This window comes from Morus notabilis, unplaced genomic scaffold (genome assembly GCF_000414095.1).
Source record: "Morus notabilis unplaced genomic scaffold, ASM41409v2 Scaffold40, whole genome shotgun sequence".
Lineage (NCBI taxonomy): Eukaryota > Viridiplantae > Streptophyta > Magnoliopsida > Rosales > Moraceae > Morus > Morus notabilis.
The window spans coordinates 143,538-167,499 of record NW_010367845.1 but is presented as its reverse complement, the minus strand read 5'-3'; the positions used below and the strand labels follow the sequence as shown (position 1 = coordinate 167,499).

Below are 23,962 nucleotides of genomic sequence, written 5' to 3'. Positions count from 1 at the left end.
TCAGTCGATTTTGTGATTAAGGATAAAAAAAAAATCAACAGCTAATCGGTAAAAAAAAAAAAAAAGTTTGTTTTTCATATCTCTTAATTTTCGTTGTAAATTGAGTGCTAAAAAAATGGATTACAATAACACCACACATATTTATAACAATGTGCTAAACTTAAAAAAAAATAAAAAGGAAGAAAGAGACAAGTCCAAACTAAGCAATATATACAAGAGTCTGACTTGATGAATAACCTGGAATTGGTTTGTACAGTTTTGGAGGATCTTCCCAGCCAGGTTCTGTTTTGGAACCAGGTCCACCCTCAGAAATCAAAGCTGAAAGTCTATTTATAGGCATTGATGAATTTTATATACAGCAAAGAATGCCAAGAGTTTCCTGTTTCCTAAATGAATAGAATATAAACATGAAATCCAGTACTGCAAAAGGAAACCCATGCCATGCACATACCCACCAAAGTACCTAAAGAGCAACAACCTCTTGAAAAAACCGAAGAGGGGAAGCGTATAAATTAAAATTTAAAAGGTCATACAAAGCTTGGGGCTTCCGGATCTACTCTGGGAGTTTCTGGAGGTTTGCTATAAACATCATCGAAATGAAGGTTAAAGTCTCCGGTATCCAAGTTGTCCATATAAATGGAATGGGACAACTTGCCGGAATTTCTCCAGTCCAAGTGTTGCTCTTGTTCCTCCGAGCAGCTTCTATCCGAGAAATTGTCGTGGTAATTGTTGGAAGCCTGGCGGTTGAAATCAGGAGGCTCGAGAAAACTGGCCTGTGGGTGTGCACCTTTTGGACCACTTCTTGCCCACCAGTGACTCCGTGCTGGTGGGTGTGCCAGATTGCCGAATTCCTGATTCTGAAGAACACTCTCCCTGAAGAAAGGGGTTGACGTCGAGGCCCCGAGATTTGATTGTGAGCGATGATCATAATGTTGGTCTCCCCAGTAATCTTTGTATCTTGCATCATTTTGTGTCGAGTTGGATGGAATCATGTAATCTCCAAACTGTTGCTCGGTCGCTTCAGTTGGTTCCTCCGGAATGTCTCTTGGGTACGTAGTCCGACGGTGCTGCCATGAGGTGTAATACCAATCAAGAAGATAGGGGTGATTCTTTTGATCTGCATCAGTTAGCCAGAGAGAACCCAAATGATAGCCGGTTCCAGGGCTATATTGTGGCGGCATTTCTGTGGATAGCATGTTGAGTCTGTCTCCGTGACCTCTCAAACTCGGGCTCCCTCGCCAGATTCTCGGAGGAGAATACACAGGTCGGGAGACCTGCCCCTGCAAATTTTGCTCCCTGAAAGCTCGAAGATTTAGAATGAACTGCTTTCCCTCCACATTTGGTTCCCATGAAGGATAACTACTCTGGAAGCTGCAACGAAAATTATGGTCCATAAGAAATAAGCTTAGGAAATGATACCAGCGTTTAGAAGCAAAGCCTATGGCTTTTATGTACTAAATAGAAACTGTTCTTTGACAAAAGAGCAAAAAATGATACAGAAAAATGGTGGAAACCAGTTCCCTTCTTTGGACGGTTCCAGAATGAAGTAGATCTGGATAACTAAAGGCAAAATATGCGGTAATGAGATATCAAGGAAAAAAGCCAAAGGTTACTTTGCCTTAAAATTAAATGTCAATAATATCTTCCAAGAATAAGCTAATCCCATCATTGCTAAGAAGATTACCTCAAAAATGATTTCTCCATTTTCCCCTGAGAACTCCTCTCGGCGCGACTTGCATTGTAAGGCGATCCATAATTGCTATTGCCATGCTTTTGAAAATCAAAGGCACTAAAGCTGCCACAGAAAAAAGCAAATAACAAATAAATATAACGCGCTGTGTTGTCAAAGTCTGGGAGGGGATGAAAGATCACTACTCACTGATCACCGGTGACAAAATCAATATCCATTAATTATACAGGTGAATAAGATGATACTGACCTGCAAACATGACCAACGCCTTCCACATGCACCGTGAAATCTGTGATAAACTGCAAAATATCATCAACTCGCTGCACAATAAAACATCATATTAGCACATGAGAACTACCATTTCAATGCTCCAAAGTTGAAATAAATAAACTCTTAAATATTGATACCTTCGGGACAACAAATAAAAGCAAGTATGGTGTAAGGAAAATTGAGGCCATCTCCTCAAGTAACATCATTCCAGTATACTGCATTAATTAGATAAGAGAAAAAATTGATCATGAGAAATAAAATGCTAAACACAAACATGAACGCATTTGCGCCACCCAACTAACATTGTGAACACAATTCCTTTTATGCAAACACTAGCAGAAAGAAGTAGCTAGGTAGGACTTTTGAAATGCAGAGATATACAGAGACCAATTATACTATACAAAAACGGAAGCTCCAATTACTTCACTTTAACCATTCATATAAGTCAAGTCCATATTTATTGAAAATTTAAAACAAACCACTAAAAGCCGGACCTGAAACAGTGTTTCAAACTCTATGCGGACCATCTCGGTATTTTCTTTGCCACGCCATGTTTTTGGCATATAATGAGTATGCTGGACCACCATAGACATGGCTCCCTCCGGGTCAAGGACCAGAAGTTCATCTGTGACAGCAGCCCGGCTAATAGCTGTTATAGTTCCAAAAACAGCAGCATACCAGAACAAGTTGCGACCAAATATCTGCAAAATTTCAAATTAAACACGTAATTAAAAGTGGGGTTGTTCAGTCATATAGTAGTTGAAAAGTTATCAAGCAACCACAGGCATATTACATGACCCTCCAGTAGGGATTCCTCAAGAAATGCGATGATGATCAGAATAGCAGCAAAGCCACCAGAAACAAAAGATATGAACTTGGCAATAATAGAAATGATGGGAGAAGGAAATTGCTTCAAGTAATTTGATGCGAGTATAACACTGCTATTGATTCGATGCTTGAAGAAATGGTCCACCTGCAACACGCACATCGATAGCATTTATGAACAAAGACAATAACAATAAAGTAATAAATAAAGATCAACTAAGAAACAAACAAACCATAAAGCAAAACCAGAAAACTTGATTATCACCGTAAAGATCCCAAATATACAATGAATCTCAGCAACAACCCTCCGAAGGCACTTTAGGCCAGGGAAAGTGCTTAACTTGAACAAAAAAAAAAAAAACAAAAGGAAAAACTATTATTACCTCATTGAATTCCCTTAAAATCCACTTTGACAAATTTGACCATCTCCGAGATGATGCTGTGCTTGGATGGTTATAGAACTGCTCAGCATGCCTCAAGAAGAGATACACCAGCATGAAAATGACAATAAATGGTGAAAGAACTAGCATAGTGAGACCTACTACCATCAACCTTTTCCTTAAGGTTCTTGGATTAGATATGAAATCCCTTCTAACACAGAAGTTTCTGTGCAAAAGAAAAAAAAAAGAACCAATAAAAACAAAGTCTACAGATATATAAACATATAAGTTTTTCAGCAGAGCAATGTTCTCAATTCTCCAATGTTTGTGAATATGTGAACAGGCACTGGGATCAACAAAATTCTGCACAAAAGTCATGGGATTCAAAACTCAGATCCCTGTTTACTATTCCAAATCGGATTATAATACAATGTAGAGAGCTCTCATAAGAAATCACTGCCAATGTCAAGTTCAAACAATGGTTAACACTTAACAGGGTTTGACAAAAATATGTCTTTGTTAATTACCCAATTTTCCGCGTTATTCTACAGCTTTTTACAGTGTTAGAAGTTTGACAACTTTGTACGCTTTCTTCAAAATCTTCTATAAGATAAATGAGGTATGCAAGCTATAAATATGGCATCTATGTCCTGTGAACATACGGAGAAAACTATAAGCATTAATTAGAACTCACAATATATGACTGTAGATACCCATAAATTCATGTATATTCATGTCTCAACATACCGATCAAACATGCTCTGCAAGATGCACCAATTCAAGGTCCACTCGAGGGTCTTGGTCAGTATGAGACGATGCCTCTTTCCATTTGAGCGAAATTTGACAGTTGGACCCGCCCCCGGCACCCACTGCGAGATAGGAAATGCAAGCAGTCCCTTGTTGAGCATACCAATCAAGTAGTTTTCCTTTCGCATAAGCCGCATCACCACATCATGAGCAGAGAGATTCTTAACCACACAAAGCCGTTCTGAATTCTGTAACTGCACAACTTTTTCAAGAATGGTTGCCCACGGCATGGTTTGAATTTCATTGTCTGTAACATGAAGACTGCAGGAATACAACCTTGGTCATGCCATTTTCTTAAAGAGAAAATCTTACTACACTAAAATGTAAAAAATAGCGCTTCTAATTCGTAAAAGGGCTGTATATCATGATCGCACACACACCTGTTGTAATAGAAGTGACGGATTCCGAGGGTTTCATTTAACTGAGCAAAAAATCTCAAAAAGCAAAAGACCCAATAAATGGAAAATATACCCAAATAAACCACAATGATGGCTTTTGAAAGTGTTAAAGGGGTTAGTGGGTGCGAATGAAGTGCTTCCTTGGCAAGATCACAGGGCTTAATTCCAGACTCAACCGCATTTATCCCGCATTTGGCATTACGAAGACCGTTCCAATCGACATACAACAAGAAAAACCCTGAGAAACAAATGGTGAAACCCAAGCTGAGAAGCTCAACTATCCATTTTATGATAATACACCAAAGCCCTTTCTCGCAGTAGTAGCTGTAGAGCCTTTCAAAGAACAGATCCAGATCAGCAATCGGTTCCACATTCAAACTCTCGCCATTGAGAAGCCCCGAAGGGCTCTCACTACCGGGACTCGATAGTATCCTTCCGTAGTCAGAAAGTTCAATTTCAGGAGGCACATCCTTAAGTAATCCTTCTGACAATGATGATTGTCCATGCCACTTCCACTTAAATATGCCGCGAGAATTGGCACCCTTTGACCCGTTGAACATCATTTACAAAGACTGACTGTGGTCAAATACAGCCAGTCCATTCCCCAAACCAAACCATAAAAATTCGAAGCGAATCTCTGAAGGATGAACAACATCAAATAAGTCCCCAAAAAAACAAACTAACTATACATAACTAATCAATTGAACCAAACTGGAAATAGGACAATAAGAGAATTTTTGTTTCGTTATCTAGATGCATCAAAAAACACAATGCAACTATATAAGACCTCTCGTACAATTCACAAGAAATAAAATGTATTAATAATCTATGTCATACTTTGAGGAAGTGTTAACAACTATTCCATAACATATGATTACAAATACTTAAGCGCAGCCATTTGATTAAGGAACTAGTTTGTTTCTTTCAAGTCCAAAAAATAAATAAATTATGAAAGTAGAAACCCCAAGGAACTCTTTAAATAAGAAGAATAGAGATAAGAGAACGATTATTCAAAGAAATGGACGGTTGAAGAAAATCCATATCAAATTTTTTTAAATCAATCGTGTATTTCTCAAAGAAGAGATTTTAACACGAAAAATAGAGAGAAAAAGGACAAACTTTACCTCCAACGAAGCAAAAAAACAAGAGGCGTGAATCAATCACTTCGCCGACAAGAAAGAAAGTAAGCCGAAAATCTGCGAGTTTTGGAGATACCCACTAACGATTTCAGCTCCGAAACCGAAGATCTTAGACGATGAGAGACTGAGTGATAAAGGGTTTGAATCCAAATTGGAGATAAAAATTTCGATCAAAACCAGAGAAAGACCCAAGAAAGGAGGTTGGGTTGCGTGGAAGAAGAGGAATATTCTCAACTTACTCTTTTTTTTTTTTTTTTTTAAAAAGAAGAAAAAATTATATATTTCCGACTGGGAGAGGAAAAGAGAAAGAGGAAAATATGTTTTGTTTCAGTGCTTTTTATCGCTTTTCTTGTGTTTCTCTGTTTTTTTTTTTTTTTTAAAATTTGGAGGAAGACGTGAAGTTGGGTGAATTCTCTTCTTAATGCGTTTGAAAGTTGGAAGAAACCTGTGTTTAAAGCCCCAAGAGAAAAATGTTATTAACTAACACGCAAGACGGCGTTTAGTTGTAATCGTTTTTAATTAATTTTTTTTTAATTTCTTCTTTTTTCTTTTTTCTTTTTTTTTGTCCGCTGAAGTGTATAGTGTTAATGGGTTTTATATAGGGTAGCGATTCGTGTCACGTATTGTGTTCGTGTCGTATTTTGATCGTTTCTTTTTAAATTTACAATCAATCTGAACACGACCCGTGATACAAAATTTTTTAAAAATCGCAACACGAACACGACATGACCACTTTACGAGTTGACACGACACGACTCGAAAATGACCCGTGACACGAAATTAACCCGTGAATCTGAAATTGACACAAAAATTGTATACTTTTATTTAGTTTTTTACATATTAGAAATAACTTAAAATTCATAACACACTAAATTACAATAACATACATTGAAATTAAGCAAATAATAATATAAGATTTTAAGTATAACTATCATGATATCACAAGTTCATAATAAAATTTAAAATATAAAATGAAAAATATATGTATTTTTTAGTTTTTTACGAGTTTCGTGTCGTGTTCGGATTAAGCGGGTCCAACCCGAAATTGACCTGTGTTTTTCTTGTCAATTTCAAGTCGATCCAATTCTGACTCAAACTTCTTTTTTCTCAACCTTAACCCATAAAATTTATATCGTTTTTGAGTCATGTCGTGACCCATATTGCCGCCCTAGTTTTATACTCTTCTAAATCGAATGGGTTTCATTCACCACGCGACGCGACCAAACTAAGGATAATCAGATGAAGATGGGCCTTACCTGAGTCTTGCGAGCCCATTTTCCTAAGGGCTTGACCCAATTCGTTCTTTCCCATATTTGGGCTCTGGATTGAGTCGTAAGTTGGTCAACCGCAGTTTGAGTGTAAAATTAGGTTGGAAAAAATGGAAAATTTAGCGTGTGGTCTCGACTTTTATTTCTTATTTTTAATAATATTTTTTTATTAATATAATTATTTGATTAAAAAGTTATGAAGTAAGAATAAATGGTAAAAATTATCATTCATGCACTTTTAAAGAGTATTTATCAAGATTACCTAATAGAAAAAATTGGTGAAGTCACCCTTTAAATGCATTATTTTTAAATAAAATTACATAATTTACGTTTAAGAGTACATGGATTTAGATTTTTACCATTATTCTTGATTAATACCCTTTTAATAGTATAGTTATTTGACTAAAAAGATTATTAATCAATAATTAAAAATCCTGAACCATACACTTTTAATGGGTATTTGTCTTCAATCCTCATTATTTTAAGATTATTACCCTTTACTCTTGATTAATATGATTTTTTGACTAAAGGGTATTAATTAAGGGCGCGTTTACTAAACCGTAAAAAAATATAATGAGATTGGAAAAGAAAGTAAACTTATGCCTCATTCATTTTACCGATTCGAGTTTTCAGTTTTAAATTTCTACAGTAAAAAGTTCTCAGCAAATGTCACATCTAACTTTTTATGCTACAGTAAAAAGTTCTCATAAAATGTCACATCTCAGTTCGAATTAAAAACTCGAATTCCCGAAGTGAACGAGGCCAGAGGATTAAATTATTCCTTTTAATGTGTTTACTTGACCATTAAATTGTGTAATGAGAAACAATCCATTCCCTTTCTTATATTTACTAAAATTAGGAATAGTAATGTTAATGTAATCACTAAAATTAAATAATTATTGATTGTATAGTAATTTATTAATAGTAGATAAGTAAATTTAACATTCATTCCATTTGACAATGAGTCAATATTAAAAGGCGTGCAAGGATTGGTATTCCTTTATTTCATTCATTCTCCATATTGTGTGGGCTCACTAAATTTATATTACTAATTTTGTAAGTAAATACATTATTATTAAATGGGAATGGAATCACTACTTACTTCCCCTTTCCATTTAATGCAAAGAAAACATGCCCTAAATGTAAAGAGTAAAAGTCAAAGACTCGTGCATTTTGAGAAATATTTGTCATTTTCTTTTGAAAATAGCATTAACAATTTTTAGACTAACAATTAAAGAATTTCTAATATGGGAATATTGTCAATTTGTTCATTTTTATAACTATTAAGATAATAATTACGGATGTATCATTTTTTTTTTGTTCCTTATATAGACTTATGTACACATATCATAATTTGTGGACATTCATTTTATTTTTCATCCCAAGCATAATAGGCATATATGCAGTTCTTTAAACTGAAACGTAATTAGGTTTGGTATCACTTCCTTGCTCATTCAAGCGTATCACTGTTTTGTAGTTTTCTTTGAAACACATCACTCTTGGATAACAAAAAGACGATTTATCATGGCTGTTTTAGCATTCCAAATAACACAGTTACATAGATCGAGTATATTCACAATGACACTAGGAGGTTTAATTAGGAGGTTTAATTAGGAGTGTTTACAGAATCCGTCAATCTAATTGATCCGTCAAATTCAATCTAATCCAATTTGAAGTTTTCGATTGGATTATAAAAGATTTGTGTAATAATTGAGAAAATCCTAATGTTAAATCATAGATTTCATGGATGATAATATGTTTTGTAATTAAAATTCTACATAAAATTTTGTGTCAAACATTTTTATGTTATGACTTGGTTGATAATCCTCACTGCAATTTAAGACGGGATAAATTTTTGATTTGACTATGACTCGTAATTCTGTTCATGATTATTATACAGTGTTAGCAGTACTATGAGAAGCACTATAACATTTAAAGAAATCCTTAATTGCCAATTAGTAATATTGGTGTTACGCGAGTCGCGTTTTTAGTAAAACTGTAAAGCCGAGCTCAGAAATTGACACCGTCGGTTATTATGTTTTATTGAGAGTTTAAGACACGTATGTTAAACTCCGATTTTAAGTTATTTTAAGACAAATTTTAAAGTCTGGAAACAGTTTGAATAATCTACGCAATTTTAAATCTAAACCGGTATTAATTTCTTCCGAATATAGTGTTGAACTGTGATTTAAACAGTTGACTGAAAACCGTTGGAAATTATTTATCCTGTTAATTGATATAAAAATTACTGTCAGTATAAGTTTAATCAGTTTAATAATGAATTTTTGGGAGACAAAGGTTTAACCTTGATATGACAAGGGCATCATTAAGTGTAAATTTTATCTCTCTTCTCACTAGGTATGACCAGCCATACTAAGCATTTTTTAATCAAATTCTAGTCCATAGAGCTTGATTAAGAGGGCCTTAATTAGTGATGAGTTAGCTTAGCTATTTGTCTATATATACCACCATTTAGAATTAAGCTTACTTTTACTATTTTCTTATTATTCTTTTTTTCGTTTTCTCTCTCTTTCCCCTTGTTTGGCCGAACCCCTCAAGTTCTCTCTCTCAAAATTTTTCCATTTCTCTCACACAAGAAAGACTTCAAACCATAATCTAGAAGAATGAGAAAGAATTTGTGTAGGAATTCCTGACACTTTCAAAGGTAAGGATCAAAACTTTTCTCCTTTGATTTTATTTGTTCAAAGTTCTAACTTTTCCTTCAAGTTTAAATATTTGTAGGAATTTCTCACATTGGTGGTCAAAACCATTCATCTCCTAAGGTTTGTGGTATGATTCTTTAAAACTTATCTTGATCATTTCAACTTTAAGAACAAAGTTTGGTTTGGTTACAAAGTTTGTGTTTCTACTGTTTACATGTGTGTTAAAAGATTAGATCTTCACATGCAATGAGTTTTAATGTTAAATCTATGTTTTTGAATTTATATTTTATGGTATAAGGTTGCTATTTTGTGTGTTTAGAACAAGATCTAAGCTTCACATGTTAATTTTAAGAGGTTAAAGATGCAACAAAAAAAAAAATTAAGTTGACAAGTTTTGTAACACCCTGAAGAATTAATTGAGATTAATTAAGATAATTGAGATTATTAGTGTGCCTAATCTGGATTATTAATTGAGTATTAATTAATAAATGTTTCTGACACATGTGAATTTAAATAGTTCCAATGTATTTAAATTATTCTCAGTAATTTATTTTAACCCAGAAATGTGTATGGGCGCATTTCTGGACCGCTCTTTTAAAATATTGTACACATGTCATTTTCTTTTCTTTTTCCTTTTCTTTTCTTTTTCTTTTCTTTTCTTTTCCTTTTCTTTCCTTTTCCTTTCCCGTGCGTCTCTCTCCCTCACTCTCTCTCTCTTTCTCTTGTGCATCTCTCTCACTCTCTCTCTCTTATTTTCGTCCCAAATCAAACGGATCTTGAACTAAGGAAAGATTTAAAGAAGTTTTCAACGTCAAGAGAAGGATTCGAGGTAAGATTACTGAAAGAACCTCTCTTGAATCTTAAGTTTTTGAATTTCAAAACTCATTTTTTGTTCAAACCGGATTTTGATGGGTTTTTAGTAAAACTAGAGTAGAAATTGGAGATCTTGGGTTCTTTAGACTTGTTTTAGGACCTATAACCCAGATCTAGTGGTTTCCCTTTGAAATATCTCGATTTGGGACTAGATTTGCAGGTTTTGGACTGATTTCCGTGAGCTTCTCTCGTGCAGCTGGTTCCATCGGTCAACTTGTGCGGTCGACCGGATCACACGGAAACCGGTTGACCTATGCAGTCGACCGGATTGCAGGCTGACCGGTCGACCGGTCCGGTCGATTGGTGTGCACACTACCGGTCGATCGGTAGTGTTGCACTGCTCTGTCACCGGTTGACACGGGGTTTGACCCTGATTGGCTTGAAATTACTGTTTTGACCCCTGTTTTTGGGGAGAACCCAAATTAGCTTCATTTGGGGACTTGAGATAAATGGATTAGCATTGTTAATCCTTGATTTGAGATTGAAAACCCTTGAAATGATATTTTGAAACATGAAAATGGATTAGGGCACACTAATTGAAAATCTTGGAACATAAATGAGATTTGGATTGCTTTAGGAATGAGAATTGATCCTAAAGTGTTGTCTTGCATTAGTGATCGCTGAGGATTCAGACTAAAGGGGCTTGAGGAAGAGGAAGCCAGAAAAGGCAACGCTAGTCCTAGGTTTGATAGTGCGAGGTAGGATTTCTATCCCTTTTCCTTGTGAGCCTGTTTTCGAAAATGATTTTGGCCTTGAAAATGCTTTAAAGAAAGGGATTGGTTTGTGAAAAAAAACGTTTTGAAAACCATGGCTTGTTTAGTCATGGAACCTCATGGCTTGTCCAGTCATGGGGTCCTGCGGCTCGAGTAGTTCATGGGGTCGTATGAACGATTTCAAAATGTTAATGAATGATTTCTTAATAAAGAGATCTTGTGAACTGGTAATAAAGACTATTGCTGTAAGCCTAGATAGGATGCGGATAGTGCATCCTCGGGGGCAGAACCTGAAACTCAGTCCGGGTAGGCGAGGCACCTGGTTAGGTAAGTAATTTGTACTAATTACTTGTTGAAGCCTGTAATATGGAGATTTTACATTTATTTCCTTTGAGAAAAAGGATGTGAGGTTTCGGCTGTCTGTTAGAACTGAATGTCTATTTATTTACGTACCTATTTATTTATTTACTTACACTTTATCTATTTATTTACTTTACGTATTTGTAAATAACATCCTACTGGGCATTTCGCTCACGTTTTATGTTTCAAATGTATTAAATCCCTCCCAGGAGACTCTAGGAGCGGGGCACTGTAGCTGGATAACTGCCACGGAGCAGCTGAGTTATGCTGCTGTTGGAATCAAGTGAGGATCGTGGACATCCTCTTGGACAAATGTAAGGAATTTGAGAAATTCTGTAAACTTATGTAATATTTGGATTTACTAGACTGTGGTTGATGTCTGTTGTAATGATTATTTACATGAGCATGTATGTACGATATTGTATGTCATGTGGGGTGGAGCCCTGTGTGTCAGAGGCTCCGGGATTTTGTAGTAATATAATTATATTTTAATACAGTTGAGTAGGGCTCGTCTGGGAATCTGCTTTATTAATCCCTAATCGAGCTCCACGTCACCCACCCCGTTTGGGGGGGCGTGACAAGTTTTTGTTTTGGTTTAAAAATTTTAGTCTACTTTGATTTAAAATTTAGAGTTGTTAGAGACCAAGTTGAGAAAAAAGCTAACTTTTTAGACGACGTTTGTTTCCAGTATTCGTCATTGATTCTGAATCATGATTCATGGTTCTCTACAGTGTTTTCTCTCACAAAAAATACACGTAAAACGAGAATGATTCTGAATACATAAACCAAACGTCTCCTTCTGCACTAATTTTTGAAAATCATCATTAGCAAACACAAACCAAACGTCTCCTTCTGCACTAATTTTTGAAAATCATCATTAGCAAACACAAACCAAACGTCTCCTTCTGCACTAATTTTTGAAAATCATCATTAGCAAACACAAACGAAACGTCTCCTTCTGCACTAATTTTTGAAAATCATCATTAGCAAACACAAACGAAACATGCCCTTAAGAAACCTTATTTTTGCCCTTAAGAAACCTTATTTTCTTAAGAAAAATAAATAATAATATCTCAAGACACCAAAAGATAGGGAAAAAAAACCAGTATATGTGTGCGTTTATTTATTTATTTGTTTTTCAACTGTTTTTCCCTTTTTAGGAACAAGAGCCGTGTACTGGTCATACTAAACCGAAGCGCGGAAATCTTTATTCTTCGACTAGGACTCCACTAGTTCACTCCCCAAACAGGCACCAAAGAAAATGAGGGAAGCAACGGATCTTTTTGGCGGGAAACACGTGGCAGCCAAGAACACGATACCAGCTCAATTTTCCCGCCAAGAAAACCCTAAATATATGCCCCAAACCCTTTGTACCTACTCTCAATCTCTTCGAAACCTGCAATTCCCTCTATCTCTCTCTCTCCAAAATGAGCTCCTCGGAAGCTTCTTCTTCAATACCTTTCAAGTCGAAGAAGTCCCTGTGCTCAACCCCAAAGGCCAAAACCCTAGATCCCAATCTGCTGAGCTCCAAGCCTCCAGAGAAGCCTCTTCAGCTCCCTCGTCGGACTCGGAACCAGAACGTCGCGCTCTCGTTGAAGGAAGTGAGAAAGGCAGCCGAAAGCCGCCGCCAATCGGCTCGGAAGCAGTTCTTTGATCGGACGGACCAGATCGCTTCCGCTAGGCGCCATATCGTCGATAGCCCCTATGAAACCGCCGCCGGTGATAATGTCGCCGTTAAATCAAAAAGCGACGCCGGTGCGGAACCCAAGCTGCCGGAGAAGTAAGATTTCGTTGAAGTTTTGGCTGTATGAGTAGGAAATTTTTTTCGAAAGGAAATGAGTAGGAAATTTTTGCTGTTAGTTTATGCCTAATTAATCACAATTTTTGGAATTAATTGGGGGATTTTGGCAGGTACGAGATTCTGAGCGATTTTTTCAATAGCTTGGACAATTCGATTCGATTGCTGCGATTGAAGGGTTCCACGCCGACTTTTACCAATATATGCCCAAAAGTCGAATATTTTACTGATAGGTATCCTATTTCTCTTGATTGGTGCTAATTTTCTAGCAGTATCTTTTTGTTTGCTTTTAAGGGTAGCGGAGAAAAAAATGGGTATTGAAAATTCTTGATTTACCACAAAACATCCAACTTCAAATGTCCCCCGTTTGGCTGCTGGGAATCTGATAAAGAAAATGACCACAGGGCTTGTGATTTTTATTGTGATTTGAGTTTTTTTCTGGAAGAAAATCTAGGTTTTATTTATTCTTTATTATTTTTCTAATTGTACTTCCCGTGAATGAGAAACGTAGAATTGGGTTTGATTCAGTGGCGTATGTTTCTCAGAAATCAGTAGCCATACTTGTACCTTTCCAAAAACGAAGGAAAAAAAAACCGTCCAAATCAGGTTGCTTTTACTTGTGGATCATGATTTGTTAACTTTATCCACAATGTTTCCAGGAGATTTACATACCGCCACTTGGCTCAGTTGAAGTTTATTTTACCTGAGGTGATTGAGATAAAGAGAACACTAGTGTTCAATGAGCGAACAAGTTGTATGAAGCCAGATCTTCATATTACTATGAATCTTGAAGCAATAGAGAATGACGGGAAGTCAAAATCTGAAGGAGGGAATTTGTACCTGAGGAGGGTCTTCCAGTCACGGCTTGCAGAATTTTCAAGATCTCATCCCGAGGTATACGAATTTACTGTCAATGTGTGTCATGTTGGTTTATCCACTTGGTAAAATACCTGATTTGGGGAATCACAATGCATTCTTTAGTGTCCAACACTTAAGTAAGGCTTAAAAAGCTATACATTTCCATCAAACACGAACTTTTAAATCACATTTAGCTGCATTCAAGGTACTACTTGCTGATCATCTAGTTTGGCTGAATAATTTCGTACCCTGGCAATATTCAGATCTGGAAGAATTTAGTTCAATTCATTTTTCTTAAACTAAACAAATTTCATTGATTTAACGTTTCAAAAGAATTTAAGGAGTTTTAGTTTGCTGGAATTGTGCTTGTTGGTGGATGTAACTGCTCTAAGAGGATATAAAGTACCTATTACCTGGAAAATTTGGTAAACCCCACAGCTTTTTCTGAAACATTCTCGCAGTGAGAATGCTCAGTCCTAATAGTGTCTACCTCCTAACAGCAAAGATAGTTTTAAATTTTTACAATAAATTTTTTTTTTGATATTCGAATTAGCATTTTTTCTACTGCATAGTGTTTTCTCATATCACGTGCTCAGAAGGTTGTTTGATCTTGTTTCAGGGTTGTGAAGTTCCAGAAGAAATGTTGCCAGAACCGTTCAATGTTAAGCAAGGCCTACTTTCAAATTTGACCAGAATTCCCTCATCATCTTCTCCTTTTGAGGCAGCATCTGATTCACATTCAGCTGATCCAGCGTGTGATGGGATCCCCAAGGAAATGCATCCAGTTTCAGCAAGCAAAAAGACATTATCTGAGGCACCTAAAAATCAACAACCGGTGGTGGCATCTCATCTGTCTCCCTCTTTCCGGAGGCGCTTTTCTCAAAAGCCTAGAAGCAATGAAGTAGAGATCACTTCCCAAAAATCATCCGAGCCCCCCTTCAAACCTCCAGCTGATCCAGCTGCACTCTCGAGTCTCAACACGGTTTCCTCAGTAGAGGAAACTACTGAGGAAACCAGTTCTAATCAGGTCTTTGGCCCAGCGAATGTAACTCCAAGCAAAAAGCTATCTGTTCTCAAGACAGAAGAAGGTTCTCCGAGAAAAAGTGATAGTCTCCAGTCGACTCCTGCAAAACTAGCTTCTACTCCACTAAGACTCATGACTGCCACCCCTACGCTGCATCCACCAAAGAGAAGTTATAAGAGCCCAGAGGATAATTCTACCAGCTCACCAAACAAGTTGGTTAGACGTCCACCCCGCACTAGATCATTGAAATTCGACAGTCCTGTGAAGAACAAGGCTAGGGATGAAGACTTTGATGTTAATGGCGTGTCAGTCGATAATGACATTCTTGATATTCTTCCTGAGAATCTTTGGCAATCGGTATGTGCTATTAATTCTACCTAGAGTACAATATCTCTTAAGATTCTAGTTATCTTTCAAGGTGCCCACAAGCGAATAAATTCTGAATTGCCCCTTTTTGTTTCAAATGATAAGTAAGTAAAAAGGGGAGAGGATTTTAATGTGTATTTCTGTTTCCAGATCAGAGATAAAGAAAGAAAAGCAGCAGAGGAGCGGGATCCAGCCATCTCACAAGCAAAGAGGCGGAAACAGATGATTGCCTGCCTGCCTAAGCTCTTCAATATGATCCATTTCTTATTTCAGTCAATAAATCGTTCTGTTATCACAAAAGAAGAGCTTATGCACAAGATCATCTCAAGCCACATGGATGTCGTTGACAGAAGTAAGCCATGATACAAGCTCTTTTGGTTTTCCGTTATGTCGAAGCATTTCTGAGCTAAATTCTATTGCCATTTTTGTTCAGGAGAAGTTGAGGAGCAGCTTAGCTTGTTGCTAGAACTGGTTCCGGACTGGATTTCAGAGAAGTTGGCATCTGGTGGGGATTTGCTTTTCCGGTGAGCCTCTCTATGCTTGACGAGTTCTTTTACGAATACTAAGAATAACAGCGTACTTGAATTAAAAACTTAGAATTGCATAAAGAATTTTATTATCTTTCTAGTTAAATAGAAACTTCAGTGAATTATCTGTTCTCATATTGTCTTTCACCATGCAGCATCAATAAAATGTCAAGCCCCGAATCAGTACGCGCACGGCTTGAAGGAGCAAATTGAGCCCGAGCAGCTAGATCTCATCACATTTACTGGAAGGAAGTGAGACTTGTTGGGTGAACAATAGTGTATGGTTTCCCCTTTTGAAGAAGCAAAATGAGCCCGTGCAGCTAGATCTAGTCACAATTACTGTAAAGAAGTGAGACATGCAGATTAAATTGTGTATGGTTTCCCCTTTTAGGTGGGGAATTGTGTAAATTTTTTTGCTAATTGATTATCTATGTGAAGTTCATCCAGGAGGCTGGATCCTTGATCATCTTGACTAACTCAAAAAGAAAAAAAAAAAAAATTGTCCACGCAAAATTGGCATTGGCCGTTCAATTGGTTTCTAGTTATTGGTTTGAAACGACATCTGAAATTCCTCTTCTAGATATCTCAAAAAGTTGCCTATTTGGGCACACACCAGTCGACAAGAGTTTCTACATATGCCCATACTGCTAAATCATTGAAGTCAATTTAACTTCGTGTTTAAGCTCCCTCTCTTTAGAATCTAAACAAAATCTTGAACTAATCGTCCTCTTTTTGTCTCCACGAGTTAAAGGAGGCATTTTGAATTATTATATAGCAAAATTCATAACTAGGCGATGTATTCAAGGCTGTCGTGCCAAGACAACAACGATTCTCAGATTCTTATCTGTGCTGTTGGAGAAGAATCCAATGGTGCTTTGTGATTTCCTCCACAAATATGTGCTGGAGAAGAAAAACACCAGCATATACCACAAGGAGCAAAAGGAGATCACAAGGGTGGGAAACGAAATGAGGCGTAAGGAGCTGGTGGAATTTAGAACGCCACAACACCCGTCCTTGGGGACGAACCACTGGGGTGGTGCTTCTCCATTGCTGGCAAGAAACATTCCCAAGGAATCACTCGATCAGAGATATCTGAGGCTCAACTCAATTCGCACACGCGATGAGATCTTTCCGGTTTTGGAGGATCACTTCAACTGGGTGCTTGACTCTCATGCTGCCGAAAAGAAAGAAGACGCCGCAAAGACGCCCAGGCGTATCACCATCAGAGGACTTTTACCAAAGTTTACGTTACAAAAGGAGAAGAATGCCCGGTTGGGCTCGAAGAAAAGGAGTTGGTTCCCTAGACTTGATCCTCATAACAGGTGGCCTCAAGGATGGTGTTAACTGTTAAAACAGAGAGTTTCATTCATGTCAAGCATTTGAAGAAAGAATCAACACTAGTCCAGTTGACTGGAGAGGATATATGATAAGCGGCTAAGTGGGCTCATCCACTTGATGCAAAAATGGATCTTGAATCATTCACAATCAATACAAACTAAACAATAGACACAGGAGAGGTTCATGAAGTGTTGGAAGTTCCCTTTTCATTTTTTTTTTTTTTGTCAATACTAGACTTGGATCAAGATTGTGTGCAGAAAGTTTTTATTGGTTATTTGTGAAATTCACTTACTTTTTGCTGGAAAGTTAATGTAATTATCTATTACTTTGTATGTAACACCTTATGTGGAGAAAAAAGCTGGCAAAGGGAGTTGCCGACTATCAGCTTCTAACTTCTATTTTCACAGAAGATCAGAGTAGAAAATTGTCCTTTGGAAAAGCAGAGGTATAAAACTGTCAGCTGTGTTTTTAACTTCTTTCAATAAGAGATAATACGTTTAATACTTTAGGCCAAAAATCCAAGTCTATAAGAGCAATTACAATAGGGTTTTCTTTCCTTCACTCTTCACTATTACTTTTTCATCGAGAAAAAAGAATCAAGATGTATTCATTATTTATTTAAATAATTTTGTCATAGTCATTACCCTATCGGCACAATACAGTTTTGAATGTCAAATTACATCAAACTCATAATAAATTTTTTAAAAAATATATATATAATTCAATAGAGTTTAATGAAGATATTACATATACAAATTATGATCTACTGATAAAATATATATACAAATTAGAAAAAGCGAGTTTTGTTCTTATTTATAGAGACGATAGCGTCAATGGGATAAATAAAATCCATGCTAAATTTAGATGCATCGGCCTACGCTGGCTATTTGATTTGGAATTTGTCTTTAACTCTAAATTTTGTTTTATTTGAGATATAATAGACTAACTTAAATCTTTTCATCGTTAATCTATTACACAGAATCAAAGGAGATTACGACTCGTGAGGATAGGATGCAGCTGCCAACAAGTCTTAGAGCATGTTTGGTTTCGCTTAAAAAAACTGTTTTTGACTTATTTAGTTTAAAAACCGTTTTTGAACTTATTTGGATGGACAATCTTAAAATATTTTTAGTTTTTTAAGCATTATTATAACAAATTATCTCTTTAGTGCTTGTGAAAAGCTTATTTATTTATATTTTTTAATTTTTTATTTGTGAACAACAAACTAAATATCCTATTCGGATCATTTTATTATATTACTTTTTATATAAATCTATTCAAAAACTTTTCTTAGATATAACATTTTTCGACACTATCTAAATACTAATTAAAAAGTCCTAATTTATACTTATTTTTTTTTACTCTTAAAAGCACAAATACAAACTGTTCTAAACGGCCCTTAGTACCTTCCAGTTGATTTTTCGATTAACTTTATTGTTTTCCAGAAAGAAATAAATAAATTATATGTCGTTTCTGCCGACCACAAACGATATGTCGTCTTATCAAAACAAAACGATGTGACGTTTATTCTTTCTTGGCCCTTCAAAAAGCGACATGTCGTTCCATGTAAATAAAACTTGATCTGTCCTTGTGAGTTCTACGCGTCCACGGGAACGTCAAACGGCACACACTCATACGTCACGCTCCTGACAGTTGGTCGCAAAAATCATGTCGTTTTTAGCCGTATTATCTTTGTGCTTCTTTTTTTTCTCATAAAAAGAACATTCTCACCGTTGCCGGGGATCGAACCCGGGATCTCGTCCTTGTGAGTTCTACGCGTCCACGGGAGCGTCAAACGGCACACACTCATACTTCACGCTCTTGACAGTTGATCGTAAAAATCATGTCGTTTGTGCTTCTTTTTTTTCTCATAAAAAGAACATTCTCGCCGTTGCCGGGGATCGAACCCGGGTCACCCGCGTGACAGGCGGGAATACTCACCACTATACTACAACGACCCGATGATGCTTTAATGTATTATTGTTTATACTTGTTCTATGTACACTGTCGTTTATATTTCTCAAAGCAAATCTACATCTACATATACATACAACCTATACCGTCTCGGTCTTTACAAGGCGTACACGGCTCGTTTTGTTTAAACAATACATTTAACATTAATTTGACCATCTTTGTTAGCGCTAGGCTCCACATAAGTACAAATAAAATAAATAAAATGTTGTCTAAAAACGATTACAACAATTCCAGCGGTTTTAATTAACCACTTGCAAGGATTCTAACCTCACGGATACAACCTATATTTTCTAATTTAATTTTTAGGAAGTTGACTTCTATGTTATCAATGAACCAGATTAGCACATGGTATATGTTTTTCCCTTTGATATTATATTACAAGTGTTTGGATTAAAACCAGTGACCTTAAAATTTTGTTTCTAAGCAAAGTCTTTGCACAAGAGAAAATGGAGAAACTCATGTCAATAAGGAGAGACTTGGAATCCGTACCAGATTCCTACATATTGCCACCAGATAGTAGACCCGGGGAGACCGAAGTTCCTCTATGTAAGACCATTCCTGTGATTGATTGTAAAGGAGAATTTGGACGCGACCCCACGAAACTGATTCAGCAAATCATAGAAGCTAGTACAGAATTTGGACTTTTTCAGGTTTGAGATTCTGACCTTATTTATTTATTTGTTTTTTTTATTAATTTTTAATTTTTCCTCCGTAGTCCTTGATTGATTATAAACTTAAATCTGATAAACTACGTATTGAAAGTAGTTGATTAATCATGGGGTTGAAGAGAAGCTATTGCAAGATGCATTAAAAGTGGCAAAGGAGTTTTTTGGGCTGCCTGATGAGGACAAAGCAATTCTCTTCTCAGATGACCCCAAGAAAAGTTGTAGGCTATACACAAGCATTGACTATATGAAAGAGGAGGTACATTACTGGAGGGATAGTTTGAGACACCCTTGTCATCCTCTAGAGGAACACAGGCAATTTTGGCCTGAAAAGCCCGCACAATATCGGTATCCGATTTCTGATTTTTTTTTTGTTTTGTTTTTTGTTTTCTATCAATATCATGATTGTTTGCACTACTTTTCAAATAATATTAAAACGTGATATCCTTCATTTCTTTTAGAGATGTGATGGGAAGTTACTCAGCTGAGGTGAGGAAGCTGAGTTTGTATCTTTTGGATATGATTTGTGATGGATTAGGACTTGAACCAGGATACTTTAGAAACTCAACTCAACTCACTGAGGTCCAGCTTATGGCTGCTAACCATTATCCGCCGTGCCCGGATCCTAGCTTAACCTTGGGATTGCCTAAACATGGTGATTTTAATCTAATAACCATTCTTCTTCAAGAAATGGATGGTCTTCAAGTACTAAAAGATGGTCAATGGCTTGCAGTTGAGCCTCTCCCTAATGCATTTGTGGTCAACATAGGCCACACTTTGCAGGTGCATCTCTATGCTATTTACGTTTTCATTGTTACACTTATATGACTCACTTTACTAAAGCACGTAGTCCTTGCTTAGGACTAACTTTGAGGTTTTATGTATCATTGTAAGAAGCTTGAGTCGGGTTGTTCTTTTACAACGAAATTTATAAAAGTTTGAAGTCGAGTTATAACTTTATTTAAATTCACGTTCTTTTGTAAAATTTGAGTTTGAACTCGAGTTTAAGTTTCCCCTTCAACTCGAGTTCATAAACTCAAACTTAAGTTAATGAACAATATTTTTTCTATTCTTAAAAATGCTATAATTTTTTTGTTTTAATTTTGATTGAGATGATTTTTTTTTATGCATTCACAACGAAAAGACAAATAAAATCTCATCCATATACCCTATTAAAATTTTTCATCACCATTTAGTTTTTATTAAAATACTATCTAAATACAAATTTAAGTTTTGACCCACCCAAACACAAACTCAAATAGATTCTCAATTCAAATCATAATTTAAATGTGCACATCCAAACATAAACTGAAGTTACAACTTCAACATTCAGTTTACAACTTCAACACAAGTTATAACTCAAACTCAACTTAAGATCATCAATCAAGTCACTCTAACTCAAAAATACAAAAGAACAACCCCTAAATCTTCTTTCAACATTTGCTTTGAAACCTAAAGAACTATGTATTAATTGTCTCCTTGGTCACTTCGTCATTTGTACTGTAGATTATCAGCAATGGGAAGCTAAAAAGTGCTGAACACAGAGTTGTGACAAACCGAAAGCTTGCTCGGACAACGGTAACAAGCTTCATTGCTCCTTCAAATAGCTGCCAAATTGAACCTGCAAAAGAGCTTGTCAAGAAGTTTATTCCTCCACTCTATAGAGCATTCACATACAAAGATTTTCTTGCCACTTATGTAACAGATACTTATCAGAGAAAACCACCACTTGAGCGCTATAAGTTCCAAATTTAGTGATTATATAAGATTCTTTAGTCAAACTTGATCCACCTATGTAAACTGTGAGCAAAGGTGAATCTGAAGCAAATATTGATGGCTTTTATGTATCTGCTTTTACAATGGGAAGGTTGGTAGGCTCTTCAAGAGTCTTTTCATGAGTGTGAACTCTTTTCATTGTTAGTGCTTCACGTTCATAATGGGATTTTCTGTTTCTTTGGTGATTTAACTGCTTAATTACTCCCTACAGTTTAAGAGAAAGATGGTCCTTTTTCTTTCGGTAATCTAAGAGCAATTTTTCAGCTTCTTAGAATATAAAAGAAAAAAAGAAAAAAGAGGAGTAAGAAAGGAATCATGTATAGATTGATTACTTTCTCTGGCTCTTGAGGCTTGTGCCATTGGTAAAGAAGAACTGTTTTGGATAAACCAGAGCCTCAATTCTTTGCAAATGTACAAGAAAAACAAAAATAGTTACATTTCCTTCTTAGAAGGATTGTAAAAGTAGAATATGCTAAAGCTGTGATATAGACCTTTAATTCTTGCTTGATTACCTCCTTTTTTTTTTCGCTGAAATCATCAGAGAGAGAGAGAGAGAGAGAAAATATCAAAATTAATTTTGCATTGGATTATAGTGGTTTATCAACTTTTAGTAAGCTAATGAATGACAAATGCCACTAAGCCCACCTTATCTTGGAAGTGCACAAATTGGATTAAATCACACAAATCTTACTTGTGGTTAGAAATATTTCTACCTCCCTTAGTGGGTTTAGGAATCACTTTTTAGTATAAAGTTTATTCCTAAACTACATTAATCAGCTTGACTTTTTACTGAATAACAGTATCTTTTAAGATTACATTACATGATGCCGATATGGTCAATGCCTGCGTCCTTTGTATTAATCTAATCACTAGTTGAAATATTAATTTCATTATATTCCCCAAAAGTTAAAAAAAAAAGTAACTTTTCTAAAGTTTACGTATTTCTTGGGGTTTGAACTGCTGTCAAAGCATAGTAATTGCTTTTCATGTTTGAGGATTTTCAATGCTTAATGATCAAACAACAGAACATTTTTGATTTGAAGTTATTTGTCTCTAAACATTTTGCTTTAAATGAAATTGGTAATCTTACTATTGCAATTTGTAGTTGACTACTTTACTAGTACTTGAATAAGCTGTAAATGGTACCAACTTTTTGAAGCTGAAATAATCTCTAGATATCATTAATATCTCTCGTAGTAGAAGAGAAAAAAAAAAATGCCAACATTTTCATGATTACAAAAGTAAATTATGGCTCTCTACATCTTGATAAATATATTCAAATGTAAAGTAAATTATGATTCTCATGGAAAATACTTAAGAATTCCAATACATAAAGAGATAACATGCATGATGCCATTTCAAAGTATAGAAGCTGGTTTTTTATTTTGCAGGCCATATCGGTGCTCTTCTTATTTTATTTTTCCTAATTGATTTTTCCTTATATCTGTTGATTACTACGTGACTTGGTTTGTAAAGTTTAGTTCAATCAATGTAATCATGAATTTTTGCATCAAGTTATATTAAAAGTTGGTTAATCCCCACAATTTAAATTCATAACCATCATTGCATTGGATTCTCTACATGGCTTGATTTGTTTGGGCCACAGTGAGTCCACACTGAGAGAGTTTGGTATATTGAAAGAAGAAGCCCTATTGTGGGAAAGCATTTTATGGTTTCTCATGCTTTTAATTTTTTTTTTTTTTTTTTTTGGTGGTGTACTAGAAAGAAGATTGCATTTTTTTTTTCCTAATAAAAAAGAGATTAATGGTGTCCTAACATTCTGATTCAACAATTATTTGACAATCTATTAGGACTACAGATGAAATGAAAAGAAACCTGACACATGTTTTGAAATTGATTCTTAAATAAAAGTGGACCGAGTCTTGATAGGTCATTTTTTGTCGTTATATCATCACCACCAGTGGTGATTATAATTTTTTTCCCCTTAATTTATAGAAAAAAAATCATTTAAAAGGTGTAATTTTTCGTAACTAGGATATCTTTCTTATTCAAGTAATGGCCACTGCTGTCACACACAAATATACTTAACATTGGATTTCAAATGGGCTTGCCATATTCACGCCTATCAATATTGACTGAGAAATAGAAAGAGAGAGATATCAAAGCATTACTCATGACAATGAAGACTAAAGAGTCACCTCTCTAGATCACATGTTAGTAAAAAGCTAAGCTACAAAATCTGCATAAGATGATTTTGGTTCCCAACTGATTTAGGGAGAGAAAGAGTAA

At 35.8% G+C, this 23,962-nt stretch overlaps 3 protein-coding genes and 1 non-coding gene across 4 annotated transcripts; 2 read left to right on the top strand and 2 right to left on the bottom strand.

Annotated features, from left to right (window-relative positions):
- Positions 1-314: 314 nt before the first annotated feature.
- On the bottom strand, positions 315-5,917 carry LOC21393105 (autophagy-related protein 9). The gene is made up of 10 exons (XM_010113601.2): positions 5,495-5,917; positions 4,353-5,007; positions 3,913-4,233; positions 3,169-3,391; positions 2,754-2,933; positions 2,455-2,661; positions 2,098-2,175; positions 1,940-2,010; positions 1,685-1,795; positions 315-1,371 (listed from the first exon to the last, which is right to left on the bottom strand). The coding sequence occupies exons 2-10, from the start codon at positions 4,931-4,933 to the stop codon at positions 528-530; spliced, it is 2,616 nt and encodes an 871-aa protein (XP_010111903.2). The 5' UTR covers positions 4,934-5,007; positions 5,495-5,917; the 3' UTR covers positions 315-527.
- A 6,871-nt stretch (positions 5,918-12,788) lies between these two features.
- On the top strand, positions 12,789-16,463 carry LOC21393104 (CDT1-like protein a, chloroplastic). Its single transcript, XM_024175723.1, has 7 exons — positions 12,789-13,166; positions 13,298-13,417; positions 13,844-14,078; positions 14,662-15,423; positions 15,583-15,784; positions 15,866-15,956; positions 16,115-16,463. Exons 1-7 carry the CDS (start codon positions 12,814-12,816, stop codon positions 16,170-16,172), a joined length of 1,821 nt encoding a protein of 606 aa, XP_024031491.1. The 5' UTR covers positions 12,789-12,813; the 3' UTR covers positions 16,173-16,463.
- A 2,720-nt stretch (positions 16,464-19,183) lies between these two features.
- On the bottom strand, positions 19,184-19,255 carry TRNAD-GUC. The gene has a single exon. It is a non-coding gene; the product is annotated as a tRNA-Asp (tRNA).
- Positions 19,256-19,670: 415 nt separating this feature from the next.
- LOC21393103 (hyoscyamine 6-dioxygenase) lies at positions 19,671-21,691 on the top strand. Its single transcript, XM_010113599.2, has 4 exons — positions 19,671-19,921; positions 20,037-20,284; positions 20,398-20,719; positions 21,443-21,691. The coding sequence occupies exons 1-4, from the start codon at positions 19,718-19,720 to the stop codon at positions 21,689-21,691; spliced, it is 1,023 nt and encodes a 340-aa protein (XP_010111901.1). The 5' UTR covers positions 19,671-19,717.
- Positions 21,692-23,962: the final 2,271 nt, after the last annotated feature.

Excerpts from the sequence above, each read along its gene's own strand:
- LOC21393104 (XM_024175723.1), top strand. The coding sequence starts at position 12,814 with ATGAGCTCCTCGGAAGCTTCTTCTTCAATACCTTTCAAGTCGAAGAAG. Across the intron at positions 15,424-15,582 it reads CTGAGAATCTTTGGCAATCG|ATCAGAGATAAAGAAAGAAA; the intron begins GTATGTGCTATT and ends TTCTGTTTCCAG. Across the intron at positions 15,957-16,114 it reads GGTGGGGATTTGCTTTTCCG|CATCAATAAAATGTCAAGCC; the intron begins GTGAGCCTCTCT and ends TTCACCATGCAG.
- LOC21393105 (XM_010113601.2), bottom strand. The coding sequence starts at position 4,933 with ATGATGTTCAACGGGTCAAAGGGTGCCAATTCTCGCGGCATATTTAAG. Across the intron at positions 3,392-3,912 it reads TTGCAGAGCATGTTTGATCG|AAACTTCTGTGTTAGAAGGG; the intron begins GTATGTTGAGAC and ends TCTTTTGCACAG. Across the intron at positions 2,011-2,097 it reads TTTTATTTGTTGTCCCGAAG|CGAGTTGATGATATTTTGCA; the intron begins GTATCAATATTT and ends TTTATTGTGCAG.
- LOC21393103 (XM_010113599.2), top strand. The coding sequence starts at position 19,718 with ATGGAGAAACTCATGTCAATAAGGAGAGACTTGGAATCCGTACCAGAT. Across the intron at positions 19,922-20,036 it reads CAGAATTTGGACTTTTTCAG|TTGATTAATCATGGGGTTGA; the intron begins GTTTGAGATTCT and ends TATTGAAAGTAG. Across the intron at positions 20,720-21,442 it reads ACATAGGCCACACTTTGCAG|ATTATCAGCAATGGGAAGCT; the intron begins GTGCATCTCTAT and ends TTTGTACTGTAG.